The sequence below is a fragment of the Coturnix japonica genome, chromosome 38, assembly GCF_054131305.1.
Source record: "Coturnix japonica strain WE chromosome 38, WE-NBRP24, whole genome shotgun sequence".
NCBI classification, from domain to species: domain Eukaryota; kingdom Metazoa; phylum Chordata; class Aves; order Galliformes; family Phasianidae; genus Coturnix; species Coturnix japonica.
In genome coordinates, this window is record NC_140700.1 from 2147988 (window position 1) to 2161734 (window position 13747).

General features: G+C 48.6%; 2 protein-coding genes across 4 annotated transcripts in view; one reads left to right on the forward strand and one right to left on the reverse strand.

The window, feature by feature from the left end:
- Positions 1-8137, reverse strand: part of IGFN1 (immunoglobulin like and fibronectin type III domain containing 1) — a 41103-nt gene extending 32966 nt beyond the window's left edge. The window contains exons 1-2 of the mRNA XM_085527108.1: positions 7657-8137; positions 7007-7169 (exon numbers count right to left, since the gene is read on the reverse strand). The gene's annotated coding sequence lies outside the window, so the exon portion shown is untranslated. The remainder of the gene's footprint in view (positions 1-7006; positions 7170-7656) is intronic.
- A 127-nt stretch (positions 8138-8264) lies between these two features.
- TMEM9 (transmembrane protein 9) lies at positions 8265-13419 on the forward strand. Of its 3 annotated transcripts, none has more exons than XM_015884873.3 (6): positions 8265-8557; positions 10417-10518; positions 10880-10971; positions 11294-11402; positions 11811-11942; positions 12117-13419. In XM_015884873.3, exons 2-6 carry the CDS (start codon positions 10426-10428, stop codon positions 12264-12266), a joined length of 576 nt encoding a protein of 191 aa, XP_015740359.1. In that variant the 5' UTR covers positions 8265-8557; positions 10417-10425; the 3' UTR covers positions 12267-13419. The 3 variants fall into 3 exon arrangements, with proteins under 3 accessions (XP_015740359.1, XP_015740357.1, XP_015740358.1); XM_015884871.3 differs by having other exon boundaries at positions 8265-8451; XM_015884872.2 differs by having other exon boundaries at positions 8265-8297.
- Positions 13420-13747: the final 328 nt, after the last annotated feature.

The following is a 13747-nucleotide window of genomic DNA, read 5'->3' on the forward strand; positions in this document are numbered from 1 at the left end:
AGTCTGTATCTCCTCCGTAGGTTATGAACTTACATCTCATTGATAAGAACATTAAGATCTGCTGCCCATCTTCTCTGGAAGGGTTTTGGCTTCCTTTCTGACTCTCTAGGTATGTCTACAAAAATAGAAGATACACATTGCTGACTTATGACTATATCCTTGAGAAATAAACTTCTTAAACAAGCCACAGGCGTCTGAGGTAGAGGCCAAGATACACTGGCTTTGCTACATGCCACAAAGGTCAAAAGACCCAAATTTCTGGATCAGGCAGGAGGTCAGAATGACAGAAGCCAAGGACACATAAATTTAATGACTGTCAGCTTAATTATGTCAGCTGATTCCTGAGCTCAACCAGAGGGTAAAAGGAGAGGGATGGTCCCAGTTTGCCTTTATAAGTCTCGAAGCATTGAGGACTCTTTCAGACATCAGTATTTCTAGCAGTTTTTTAACAGTTTCACAGATCCCAGGAATCCAGCCACGTTGACCTGGTCAGAAGGTGGCAAGAAAGCTGTGAGAGCTCCCAAAGCAGCCAAGTCCTGCAGAGTTCTCTGCTACAGATAGGAATAAGGATTTACTGTTTTCTACACTGCATGATTCCAACCACTGTTCCTTAGAGACAAGGTTACAGCACTTGTACAAGACTCAGGAATGAAGTGAACCCCTGGTGAACTTGAAAGTCACCTAACCAGGCAGCTGGGCCACTGATGATCACTGCATTACAGAGCAATCAATGAATGAACAACAAAGCTTCCCTGAACCACACATTGGAGCAGCTGTGGTTTATCCACTGAGTATGCTCTCCCCCTAAGACGGACATTCACCCCCCTCTGATGACCTGCCCCAAACTTATAAACAGCTTCCTAGACCTGAACTCCTGACCTAACATGCAACCACTGCCTGCTTCAAGTGGCGTCTCCAAGAAGCATTTGGCCCTATAACCTCTATGACCATCCTGCATTCTGCTGCCCACAGTCCTCATTTAGCCCAGGATGCAGTTAGCTTTACAATGAGCACATCACAGATGGTTTATATTCAGCGTGGTATCCTCTAAGATTTGTTTGTCCCTTCCTACAGGGCCCCAGATCCTTTTCCTGTTTGTTCACTGTAAGCAGCATGTTGTCTCTACAAATATTCAACTACATGAATCAAGTGAGCCCTGAGGAATGACAAGGTGAGGGCTGGACAGAAGAGCCAATCACAGAGCAGACTCTGCCTTAGGTCTTTCTTCTTGTAAACATGAGGATTTTGCATTGCAGAACAGGTCAGAATTCAAGTTTGGGAAGACAGATGGACAGTGGACTTGGAAACTGTTAGCTGCAGTAAACGCCAGCTGGGAGTGACTTGCTAAGCAGTTATTAGAGTGATTTCTTATTCCTACTCCAGCGCATTCTCCTTCAGTAACCAAACTATACTGAACTGTATATGCACTGACATATCTGGCCAGAAGCAGAACAATTTAAAAAGCTTTAAGTAACACAAAGCACTCATTAACAAGACAGCAGCAAAAAGAAACTGAGTGTCACTAGTACCACTGCCATCAAAGCCCTTCAAACAGGAGGTGCCATCTCTTCCCTGCTAGAAATACCTTCACATCTCTTAGGTAGAAAACAAAGATTACAGTTTCACCTACACAGAGATGGCAGTTCTACAACTCTCCTCTCTTCTGCCAGTCAGCAGTGATGATTCAGCCACCATTCAACACACATGTACGTGCACAGATTTGTATACATGAGTGTTTTAAGAACATTTTATTAAGGCCTGCTGAGTGCCTAAGAAGCACAGCAGTTGTCTTAAGACTCATGACTCTGCTGACTTGTGATCAAGAATGCAGAAAGCTGTGACCCAAAGGGTATCTACTCCACCTCCTTTGGCATCCAGCTGACAATTGGGCTGACAGCAGAGCTAATGCTCCAGCATGCTGCGTCCAGTGAGCCGGATCTCCTGCTGCAGACTGTAAATTACACATAGCCAGTTTTAACACCTCTTTATATAGGTAGGCATAAAAGCTTGTGGTTCTGGTGGCTCTGTTAAGTGCTCAGTGTGTCTGTCCATCCAAACAGGTGTCAAGGATCAGGAAATAATCACCCTGGTGAGAGGAATTTTAGAAACTGAGAGGATGGGCTGCAGGGCACTTGCATGTTAAAGCTGTTCACTTGGCAATATGGAAGACGAACTGGCCCTTGGATGTTGTGATCCCATCACAGAGTTTCAGGATATGCCATAAAAAGACATCTCTGTTCCTTTGCCTTGCAGTCCATGTACTGAATAGCTCCCCTGAACCATCAATTACAACACAAAATCAGCTCTCCTAAGCAAGAGTGTCACAGCACAGCCCTGGCAAATTGCCTTTCCTCCCACTTCTCCCTCATTAAAGTCCTCCTCTCTTGCTAGATCTTTAATTAGCTTGTCATCAGCAGTTTGGCTTGGATTGAATGCTCTGCATTCTCTGAAAGGAAACTATATAAGACAGATGGAACACCAAAAGCAGCAAGAGAGTAGGGTAAGAAGACACTTAAAGCAATCAGTATATGCTAGTAATTTTAGGGGCAGTAATAAGATTCCTGCTGGCTCAGACAAACTGGGGATGTTAAAAATGTACATAATCTGAGACTCAGTAACTTCATTTTAGCAAACCTACTGGAGGTCCAGCAGAAGGGAGAGGAGAACCCAACAAAACCAGCAGCCTTGAGTAATATAACTATTTACTGTGCCAAAAGAGAAGCTCTCAGTCGTGGTCAGCCTATCCATTCAGCTTGGGGCAGCTGCGTGAGAAAGCTTCATTCACAACTTGCCTGATTTCCTTGCTTTTGCTAATTCGGAAGGGAAAACTTGGCCTCAGATCACCCCTTCACTGAATCTTGCAGCTGGGCTGTGTTCCTGCCTGCCACCCACTGAGCTCAGCAGATGCTCCACGGCGCCGCTGCAAAACACTGAGTCAATACAGGGCAGCCCATCAATTATACACCTGTTGTCAATCAGAAGCCAAGGCTTATGTCAGCCTGCTGCAGATATTCTCCCCTTCCACCTCGGTGACCTTTTCAATCACACTTTAGGAGGGAGACTGCTCCCATTAAGTGCTACTTGATCCTCTGCTAATGCAGCAGTTATGAAAGGACCACAGTGCCTGTCAATAGGATAAACACCTTTGAAGTGGGAGGAGGCTGCAGAGAAAGGACATTTACCTGCTCCCCCATCTGTTTCCTCAGGGCTTTTCCTTCCATCTGCCCAACATTGCATTTAGACAAGAAAAGCTGAGGCTGGCTGTAGCACTAACCTCTGTCTGCATCTGTTGTCTCTGAGCCCAGCTGCTGGTTCCTAGGATTGCACACAAAAAAAAGAGATATTGAGAGAGCATCAGACTAAGTGTTCCAATCCAAGGCAACAACTCAGTATTTACACCTGGCATTTATCCTAAGCGTACACTGTCCCTTTCAAGACTAGGTCATATGATGTCATTTAACATTGGTAATGATAGTTCCTACAGCAACCATATACTGTCCATGCACATTTGAAAGCCCAGCTAACTTCCAGCTTTATCACAGTCAGTGACAACAGAAGCACTGGAAGCAATGATGGAAACACCCTCTACAGGTTCTAAATCACCTGGGAGACGTGGCTGAGTTGGCTTTCCCTCAGCTTGTCCTGCATGTGCAGGAAAGGGAAATGATACTGCTTTGGGAGATCAGACTGCTAAGAAAACACAAAGGGAGAGATGTTATCTTAGCCCTCAGGAGAAGCTTCCTGGTGTTGACTGCTATCTAGGTGGTGATAACTGGGTATAATTTATTCAGGCAGAAATCCCTCCTTCCATTCTAACAATGTTTTGTTTGCTCTGTACTGAATGACAAGCCCAATGTCCTGGAAATGACAATCCCCCAACACATGTGCAGAGTTCCTCATACCGTGTAATGACAACAAGGCTTCAGCTCCAATAAATACCCTGCCTTATTGGTGAGAGTCCATCATACTTCACATGTCTCACTTTTCCCAGCTGCCATCATTTGAAATCTATAAATAGGGCCAACTGGGAAAGAAACAGAGGATCTGTACTGCCATGCAGCAGAAACCCGCTGGGCTGAGACAGACCTTTGGAGGGAGCTAGCTGTAGGAAAACACCACTAGGAAATCAAGGGTCTGGGCCTGCAAGGCTGGGGCAGTCTGGAGATGACTGATCAGTCCAGAGCCCTCTCCATAGCAGGCAGACATTTCTCCATCTCTTCTACCTCATCTGAACTCCAGCACTTCAGCAAGTTCTTACATCATACACTTGCCCCCCAGAACCTTCACCAACTTCACATCTCACCTTCAGATCCCTTCTAATAGCTTTACATCCTTAAGCTGTGACACCCAAGCGTCCATGGTTTGCAAGTCCCAGCAGTGCAGCTCACTCATGTTCACAGGTGTTCAAGCTGTGACGTAGCATTGCCACTACACCAGGCCCTTTTGTCCTCCCTCCCAAGCAAAAGAAAGGCTCCATGGCTCCTTAACAGCTATGGAATAACCTGCTCTCCAATCTGTCAACATTATCCCCTCCCGTCCTGCTGAGACTGGCACAAGGAATTGTCCTGTGAAGTGGGACCTGGAAAGGAGAAACATAGTATAAGAAATAATATCTATGGCAGCAAACAAGGAAAACCCAAAAGGTGTAGAGGAAGCAGCACCCCTGAGAGATGAGGAATGCTGGAGGAGGAGCAGCATAGAGCCCTCTTGACACAGATCCAGAACCATTTAAAACAATTTCTTGGGCCCTTTTTAAAAGTCTATTTTTAAGACAACCTACACACACAAGGAGAGCGATGCTTGCCACGGTGGTGTCTTATTACCTCCAAAATTAGCAACAACAATATTAATCTAGACAGGATGGACTATTTTCTAACAAAAGCGTCACTGGGCTCATGGGGAGCAAGTCTAACCTGAAAAAGTCACGTCCAAGGAAATCCCACACCACTGGCAATCCCTCACAGATAGGAAGGAGTCCCCCAGAAGAGCAGCGGGAGGTCCAGCAGTTTGGGTTAACTTCAGCACAGCTGGGCTGACAGGCAGTGACATAATGTGACTGTAGTATGGCCCCACCATTGATCATATTGAGGTAGCCCTGTTCAGTTGATAACATATGGCTGTCTGTACAGTTTATGTCAGGTATATTGTCCAGCCCCAAGAGAGTCAACAGCTCCTCCCTGTTTAGTATCATCTGCAAACTTACTTAACATTAATTCAACTTCTGCATGCACAATATCTATGATAATACTGAACTGGCCCCAGAATGGAGCCCTGCAGAGTCCCACTAGTGCCTGTCTGCTAGCTTCACATAACCCCATTTACCTACAACCCTCTGAGCCCAACTTATCAATCAATTATTCAGAATGTATTAATCTAGCTGCATGCTGGACATTTTGCCTGAAAGGATATAATGAGAAACAACCTCAAAAGCTTTGCTGAAACAATAAATATTACCACTATTGGCTTCCATTAGACAAGGAGGTAGGTAATCTTGTTGTAAAAGGAAATTGAGTTAATTAAACTCAGGATAAAGACAGAATACACAGAAAAGAGTGCCAGCTGCAGTACTTCACTTCTATCCCCTGCCAAGAGGGAACTTGCAGGGAAGCCTGCACAATGTATAGAACACCCAGACAGCAGAGGATCACAGGATGCTACAGTTGCTCCATCCTGTGTGCTCTATCACACAGCCTGATTTTGTTCATTTCCCTCTTTCCCCAATGTCACACACAACAGTGGGAGGATAGCAAGAAGGTTGTCACTGACTGCTCACAAGTACCTCTACACACAAATGCTTTCCCACCCAGGGGCAGAGGCAGCCTATGAAATGGTTAAAAACAACCAAGGAGGAGAAGCATGAGTCCAAACTCAGGACACAAGCCATACAAGGTTTGTTCCCCCCTTGCTGTGCCAAAGAAACTGCTGCTGATGCTACAGGGTTCCTCACTGTCACACTTCAAGGTGCAAACACTTGCTCTGCAGCTGTAAGCCACGAGACCAATACCAAATTCCAAGCTCCACATTTATCCTTTCACAGCTGTTTCAGGAATGGCTGCTCTCTGCCCCATGCCCACCCCATGGGAGGCCATGCCCAACTGAGGGACCTTCACAATGCCAGCCTGTCTGTACATGACTGAAGGACATGTACTGACACCGTATCTCCTGGGCTATCAGAGTCCTGCATGCTGGGAAAGCCACATCTTCTGACAACCCCTACGCACAGACCAGCTGCTCCTGCCTGTGATTGACAATATTTGTTCATTAGCAGATGCTCAGAAGTCCAAGAGGTTTCCACATATGGTTTTAAGGTCATCAGGACTTTCACATTGAGATCTCAGAGCACATTCACAAGAAGTTCTTATGACCCTCACAAGGATTTCTTCAGTCATCCTCACAGAAACCCTGGGACAGCATGTCCCTCCTACTGACAGTCTGGTGGTCACTGGGATGAAGTCAGAAGTCTTCCCCAGGTCGACCTGTCTTCTTTGACCCAGCTCCTTCACTTAGTCCATCCAAAACCAGTTTCTTTGGCTACCTTTCCCTTATGTATACCCAGCTGTATTGTCTTAACTATAGACCCAGCTGTATTGTAACTATAGCAATGTCGACATGTCCCACAGTTCCTTTTCTTCTGACATTCCCCAAAGCCTAGAATACTCAATCTTCATGAAAGGCCCCTATTTACCTGATTCCTACTTTCATCTGGTAGGCCTGTATAGTCCTTACTCATTAAGGCAGGACAAGGCTGGAACTCAGAAGATAACTAAGCCCACTGTCTGAGCTACATGGGACAGACACTAAGGAAAAACCCAGCACGGAAAGGAGCAGAAAATGATCTCCTGGATGTGCTGTGTGGTCCCCCCCCACCATTGCTACAAAGAAAGCATCCTCCCCTACACCACAGAACACAAGTCAATGCACACACAGGAAAACAACCTTCAGAAAGAGGGACTGGAAACTTCCAAGCTCATCAGGTATTTGGCAGACTTGTCTCTGAGGTACTCACCTGAAAGACTGAAACCTGCATCCAGCGTTGGAGCTGCTTGGGTCATTTATTTACTCACTCCAGGAGGACTGCTCAGCATCTTGTCACTAGGTGAAGCTGTGTCCTGTAAGCACACATCCAGCTTATTCCAGTCCCACAAGAAGCACTGGTATATATAGTTATACTGCAGAAAAAAAACAAAGAAGGATAGATTACTGTGACAATAAAAACGTCAGAGCAGATAAAAATACCTCCTTACCAGTTGTGCTGGGCAAGCTGGCAACATAAGAGCCCTGTGGTCATGGTAAAAACTCAGCAATTTCACAACATTGGTAGCATCCCACAGCCAGGGCTGAGGTCGTGCTCAGAAGTAAGAGCAGCAAGTTGCAGCACAGCAGTGCTTCCGCTTGGCAGCACTGGAGTAGGAGGAAGGAATTAGAAGTCCCTTGTGCACCTGATTGCCAGGATGATTCATCTGGAACATTTCCTTGGGTCAATCCAGCTGGAGCAGGCCGTGACCCTCTAATGGATTCCAGCTGAGTGTGTGTTGAACACAGCGTGCTGGGGCAGCACCTTACGCATGGCAGAGCTGGGGGAGAAAACACTCTTATATCAGGAATTCCCACACCTGGGTGCACTGCAGAACTGACAACCTCCACAACTGTACAAACCTTCAAACAGTCTCAGCTTGCTCATAGCAGCAAATCTCCTCTCAGCTGCGTACCACATCACACCAGAGGGGCATCCCCTGATTTACACGTGCTTCCAGTTGAATGTATCTCACCACAGCCTCCTGATTTCCATCATCAAACAGCAAACCCCAGAGACCCACAGAACCCAGGGGGACCCAGAGACCCACAGAGCCCAGGGGGCCCCATCCCCCCCCCGCAGCAGGCCGCAAAGCCAGGCCCACTGAACGCTCCCTCTGAAGACAAGGCCGCAGCTGTGGGAAGCACAGTGTTGCCCTCAGCGCAGCCATAGGCCTGAGGCTTCTAACACAGAACCAGAGAGTGCTAAATGTGACTTATAACGGTAAAGCAGCCCAACCCAATCCGTTACTGCAGTGCTGTGACAGCGCTTTACCCTCAATACAGAAAGCGGGCACGCAGACCCACAGCTACATGTCATATCTAAATACCTAACCCCACGACCCCCCACCTCACACTGAGGTGCAGCACAGGCGCGGCCCATCTTATTAGAGCACGGTAGGCCTCTCTGCTTTCCGATTGGCCGAGCGCTCTGCCCGTCACGCTGCAACCAATGGGCGCAGGGCTGGGGTGGGGCTTGCAGGGGCGCCGGCGTCAAGCGGCAGGTAAGGCCCAGAGCGGCGGCGGGGGGCGGCCTGGGCGGAGGTGGGGCGGTGTTACACGGCTCCTTCAGCGGGACGCTGGGCCTCATAGATGGGCGGGCTGCAGCCTGGATGAACGGAGAGGAGGAATACCGGGAAGACGGCCCGGGGCTGTGCTGTAAGGAGCGGAGCGTTGGGGGTGGGGGGAGGATCGGATGTGATGCTCGTAATCTGTGTAAACCTGACGGGATGTCGGCCCGGCTGCTGTGGAGGGTTGGAATAAGGTGAAGAGGGGAGAGGTGTGGATTTAAGGGGGTGTAAATGGCTGTGAGAACCGGAGGAGCTGGGGCGAGGTGTGGGATCGAGGTGTGGTAACGGGGGTCTGTTGGAGCCTGAGTGTGTAAAGAGAGCTCGAGTCTGACAGAGCTTCAGTGTGCAAAGAGCTCGAGTCTGACAGAGCCTTGTTGTGCAAAGAGCTCACATCTGTCAGAGCACCAGTGTGTAGAGAGCTCATATTTGTCAGAGCTTCAGTGTGCAAAGAGCTCATGTCTGACAGCCTCAGTGTGCAAAGAGAGCTCACATCTGTCAGAGCCTGTGTGTGCTAAGAAAGCTCACATCTGACAGAGCCTTGGTGTGCAAAGAGCTCACATCTGCCAGCCTCAGTGTGCAAAGAGAGCTCACATCTGGCAGAGCCTCAGTGTGCAAAGAGCTCACATCTGTCAGAGCACCAGTGTGTAGAGAGCTCATATTTGTCAGAGCTTCAGTGTGCAAAGAGCTCATGTCTGACAGAGCCTGTGTGCAGAGAGCTCACATCTGTCAGCCTCAGTGTGCAGAGAGCTTGCATCTGTCAGAGCACTGGTGTGCAGAGATCACATCTGCCAGAGCCTCAGTTTGCAAAGAGAGCTCATGTCTGTCAGAGCTTCAGTGTGCAAAGGGCTCACATCTGACAGAGCCTGAGTGTGCAAAGAGCTCACATCTGACAGAGCCTGAGTGTGCAAAGAGCTCACATCTGACAGAGCCTGAGTGTGCAAAGAGCTCATATCTGTCAGAGCACCAGTGTGTAAAGAGAGTTCATATTTGTCAGAGCTTCAGTGTGCAAAGAGCTCATCTCTGACAGAGCCTTGGTGTGCAAAGAGCTCACATCTGCCAGCCTCAGTGTGCAAAGAGCTTGCATCTGTCAGAGCACTGGTGTGCAGAGATCACATCTGCCAGAGCCTCAGTTTGCAAAGAGAGCTCATGTCTGTCAGAGCTTCAGTGTGCAAAGGGCTCACATCTGACAGAGCCTGAGTGTGCAAAGAGCTCACATCTGACAGAGCCTGAGTGTGCAAAGAGCTCACATCTGTCAGAGCACCAGTGTGTAAAGAGAGTTCATATTTGTCAAAGCTTCAGTGTGCAAAGAGCTCATCTCTGACAGAGCCTTGGTGTGCAAAGAGCTCACATCTGCCAGCCTCAGTGTGCAAAGAGAGCTCACATCTGACAGAGCCTCAGTGTGCAAAGAGATCACATCTGTCAGAGCACCAGTGTGTAAAGACAGCTCATATTTGTCAGAGCTTCAGTGTGCAAAGAACTCAAGTCTGTCAGAGCCTTGCTGTGCAGAGCTCACATCTGCCAGCCTCAGTGTGCACAGAGAGCTTGCATCTGTCAGAGCACTGGTGTGCAAAGAGATCTCACGTCTGTCAGAGCCTTGGTGTGCAAAGAGCTCACATCTGTCAGCTTCAGTGTGCAAAGAGAGCTTGCATCTGTCAGAGCTTCAGTGTGCAAAGAGCTCACATCTGGCAGAGCTTCAGTGTGCAAAGAGAGCTCCTGTTGCTTTGGATTTGTGCAAACACAGCTCTCTGCAGTGACTTCATCCACACTTCTGTAGCAAAATCAGCATCACAACACCTACTTCAGAGCACTGTGATGCTGAGTGTGGCACCAGGAGTGATGTGTGGCTTCAGGGCTCAGTGAACAGTGTTTAGTTGGGGTGAATGTCTCCATGCCCCAAGCTCTTTGGATGGGGACATTTTGGGGTCTGTGAGTTGGGTTTCCAAGAGTTTCAGGTTGGCACCTCGATACAGGGAGAAACTTCCATTTCTTGGGGGAAATAACGTTAAGTTATTTAATTAAGAAGGTTCCTGTATGGGAATTTCTGTTTCCTCAGGCTTCCACAATGTTTGTCCAATGCACCTGGAAGTGTGCAAGCTCCATGCTGCTGATTGCACTGCTGAGCTGCGTCCTTTCTCCTCCAGCACAGGCTGGCAAGGTGAGTGAACAACTTCAGACACACTGAGTGTGGTACAACGGGCACAGAAATGGCAGAGAAGCAACTGTTTTTCAACAGAAATATGAAAAAGGAAAGAGAGCTGCAGCAGGTCAGTGCACACATGTGTATCTGTAACATGAAGGGCTGTGAATGTATGTGATGGAGGCCTCAAGTCTGTGCTTTGCAATACATCTGAGGAGAACCTGATCTCTGGAGAGAAGAAATAAGAGAAATAAGAGATGTGATGTGAAGTCATCTCTCTCTTCGGGAATGTTCTGCTGCCACAGCCTTATGTGTGAGGGCAGCAGAGCTGTACCTGTGTGTTTTAACTCACTAATGCTGTCTCCTTGTGCTTCTGCAGAGCTCAGAGGATATCCGCTGCAAATGCATTTGTCCCCCATACCGGAACATCAGCGGGCACATTTACAACAAGAATGTATCACAGAAGGACTGGTGAGTTGCCTGTTGAAGCCTGAGGGGTTGATCTGTGGAAGTCAGCACTCTGGGAGTGGTTTGCTGCCTGTGAATGTGCAGAGCAAGCTGTTTCTATAGGGGTTGCTCAGCCCAGGTGAAGGGTGTTATGCCCTTCAGTCCCCTTCACCTGGACCTTATCCCTGCAAAAGGTGATTCAGTCTGTTCCAGGCTTGCTGTGGTGGCAACTCCAGTCAGCATTATCAGCCCAATAGGAAAGCTGGGTTAAATCACCACAACATCCTTCCACAGAGCACTGGTTTCTCTTTGTCCTGTCACTGATTTTGGTTTCTTTGCATTGCAGCAACTGCCTGCATGTTGTGGAGCCCATGCCAGTGCCTGGGAATGATGTGGAGGCGTATTGTCTGCTGTGTGAGTGCAAGTATGAGGAGCGCAGCACCACCACCATCAAGGTAACTGTGTGTCAGCTCCCTGTGGCACTGTGCCATCCCAGGCACAGCCTGACAGGGTGGGTTCCTGGAGCACAGCCCTGAAAGGGAAGACAAAGCTAACATAGCACACAGTGGTGGTACCAGGGCACTGTGCTGGAGTCTGGAGCACTCCTGGCACTGAGGAGGAGGCACCAAGGGAGCCCTGTCTCCTTGCTGAGATCCTGCCACAGTATCTCATGCTGGGGACTCAGCCTGTTGGTCTCCTGTCACATGCAGCACAAGTCTTCAACTGATGCTGCAGAGGCGAGCAAGTTGGAATGAGGGAAGAGATCAGACATCTGAGATATCTGTGAAGGGAGCTTCCTAATTTCTGTGGTACTTCTTATATCTACTCACAATCCCTTTCTGTTGTGCTGTGCTTAACTACAGGTCATTATCATCGTTTATTTGTCTGTGGTGGGGGCACTGCTGCTCTATATGGCTTTCCTTGTGCTGGTGGACCCTCTGATCCGAAAACCAGATGCTTACACACAGCCCCTGCACAATGAGGAGGAGAATGAGGTGAGGCTTTGCAGATAAGAGGCTGCCGTTGTGGTGGGGACAGGGCATTGAGGACAGGAGAGAATGGCTGACAGGGGAGTAGTGTGACCTCAGTGTGACCTCATGCTCGCTCTCTCTGTGTCTGGGTTGAGCGTGCCTTGCTTTGACCTTGTCCACTGTTTCTTTCCATTACAGGACTCTCGCTCCTTGGCTGCAGCCCCAACCCCATCGGGGGCCAGAGCCAACACTGTGCTGGAGAGGGTGGAGGGAGCCCAGCAGCGCTGGAAGCGCCAGGTGCAGGAGCAGAGGAAGACAGTTTTTGACCGCCACAAGATGCTGAGCTAGAGGAGCAGTGATGCAGCACCAAGACCCTGGGTAGCTCAGCAGGTCGAGACAGACAGCAAGTCATCCTTCTGCACAGCCATCATGTTGGCCTGAAAGCTCAAACCCTCTTTGATTTATCCTCTTGTAGAGAGGGGCAAGCCAAAATGCTTGTCCCTTGTTTTTGTCCCCTTGCCCTGTTGTACATCTCAGCCCATAGGCTGAGACCTGCACTGACTGCTGGCCCCTGGCCGCATGTAAACAGCCATAGACAGCTCTGCCACCCCACTGCGTGGGTCACTGGGGGCTGCAGCTCCAGGGTGCTGTGCCACTGGCATGATGCCACAGGCACTGCTTGCTGGGGCTGACGTCTCCATCAGCCCCATGTTAGAAAGTCTTGGTGTGGAGTTCAGTGGGATAAAAATAATGGGATCATTTTTTGTGGGATAAATTATATGGTGCTGCTCCAGGATGAAGAAGCCGCCTCCATCTCCAGTTTGCACTGATGTTAATTGGGAATTCCAAAGCATGACACACATGCACTGCATGTGGGATCCCTGCTGCTGGTCAGCTGCTGCTTGCATTTCCTCTGGTGTAACCTGTGTGGGTTCCATGTTATTCAGTAGAGTTTCTCCAGATTTACACCAGCATAACAGAGACTGCAGTTTGTTTCTGTGCAGGAGAAACAAGTGCAAGCTTAACAAGTAAAAGAACAGGTACGCTGATTTACATTTCTATTTCTGTTTACCTCCTTCAGCAGCAGATAAAAATACACTGGGGAGAAAGCTTTTGGTTTGTAACCCTTGACATTCACACGGTGCATGAAAGGCATTGTGTCCAAGAGAAGTGGGGCGCTGGCTTTGCTGGAGCACACCTTATCCCTAAGTTAGAGATAGAGGTTTGAAGGCTGAGCTATTCAGTGGATAAAGATCTTTCTTTTGTTGGAGCTGGAACTGGATGATCTTTAAGGTCTCTTCTAACCCAAGTCATTCTGTGGTCTGGGACTCACAGCCCTAAGAAGGTCACCTTTGTGCTCCTTAAAGTTCCTGAGACCTCTGACTGTGCTTTGGCTGGTGGAAGAAAACAAGGTGATTCTACAACGTGCATCCCACTTACAACATCAGGAAGGTGCTGGAGTTTATCATGTAGCATCTCTGTATTAAATGCAGACAAAGAACTTCTGCGTGCGTGACTTTTTGCAGGGTGAGGCCATGTCCCTACAGCACTGAGTGGCAGGTGGTTGCCTAAAGGCCTGGAGCTGAGCTGCGGTTACAGCTCTCAGGTGCTGTGCAGGCCAGGAGGGCTGGTGGCACTGATTTGCATCTGCCACCAGGAGAGTTGAGCTTAAAACACGGACAACAGCAGAACTGCTCAGCCTGCAGGTAGTGACAGACTGCACTGGGCTGACTCACAGAAAGGCTGAGTAGATCAGAACTCTTTTATGTTGGTTAAAAACTGAAGCAATTGGTGTTAAAAGCCTAACTGGGAGAGGCACGAGTTTCTGC

What these genes read in the sequence shown, in the direction of transcription:
- TMEM9 (XM_015884873.3), top strand. Translation starts at nt 10,426, where the DNA reads ATGTTTGTCCAATGCACCTGGAAGTGTGCAAGCTCCATGCTGCTGATT. An exon ending in CTCCAGCACAGGCTGGCAAG is followed by an intron (nt 10,519 to 10,879) that starts GTGAGTGAACAA and finishes GTGCTTCTGCAG; the next exon opens with AGCTCAGAGGATATCCGCTG. An exon ending in GCAGCACCACCACCATCAAG is followed by an intron (nt 11,403 to 11,810) that starts GTAACTGTGTGT and finishes GCTTAACTACAG; the next exon opens with GTCATTATCATCGTTTATTT.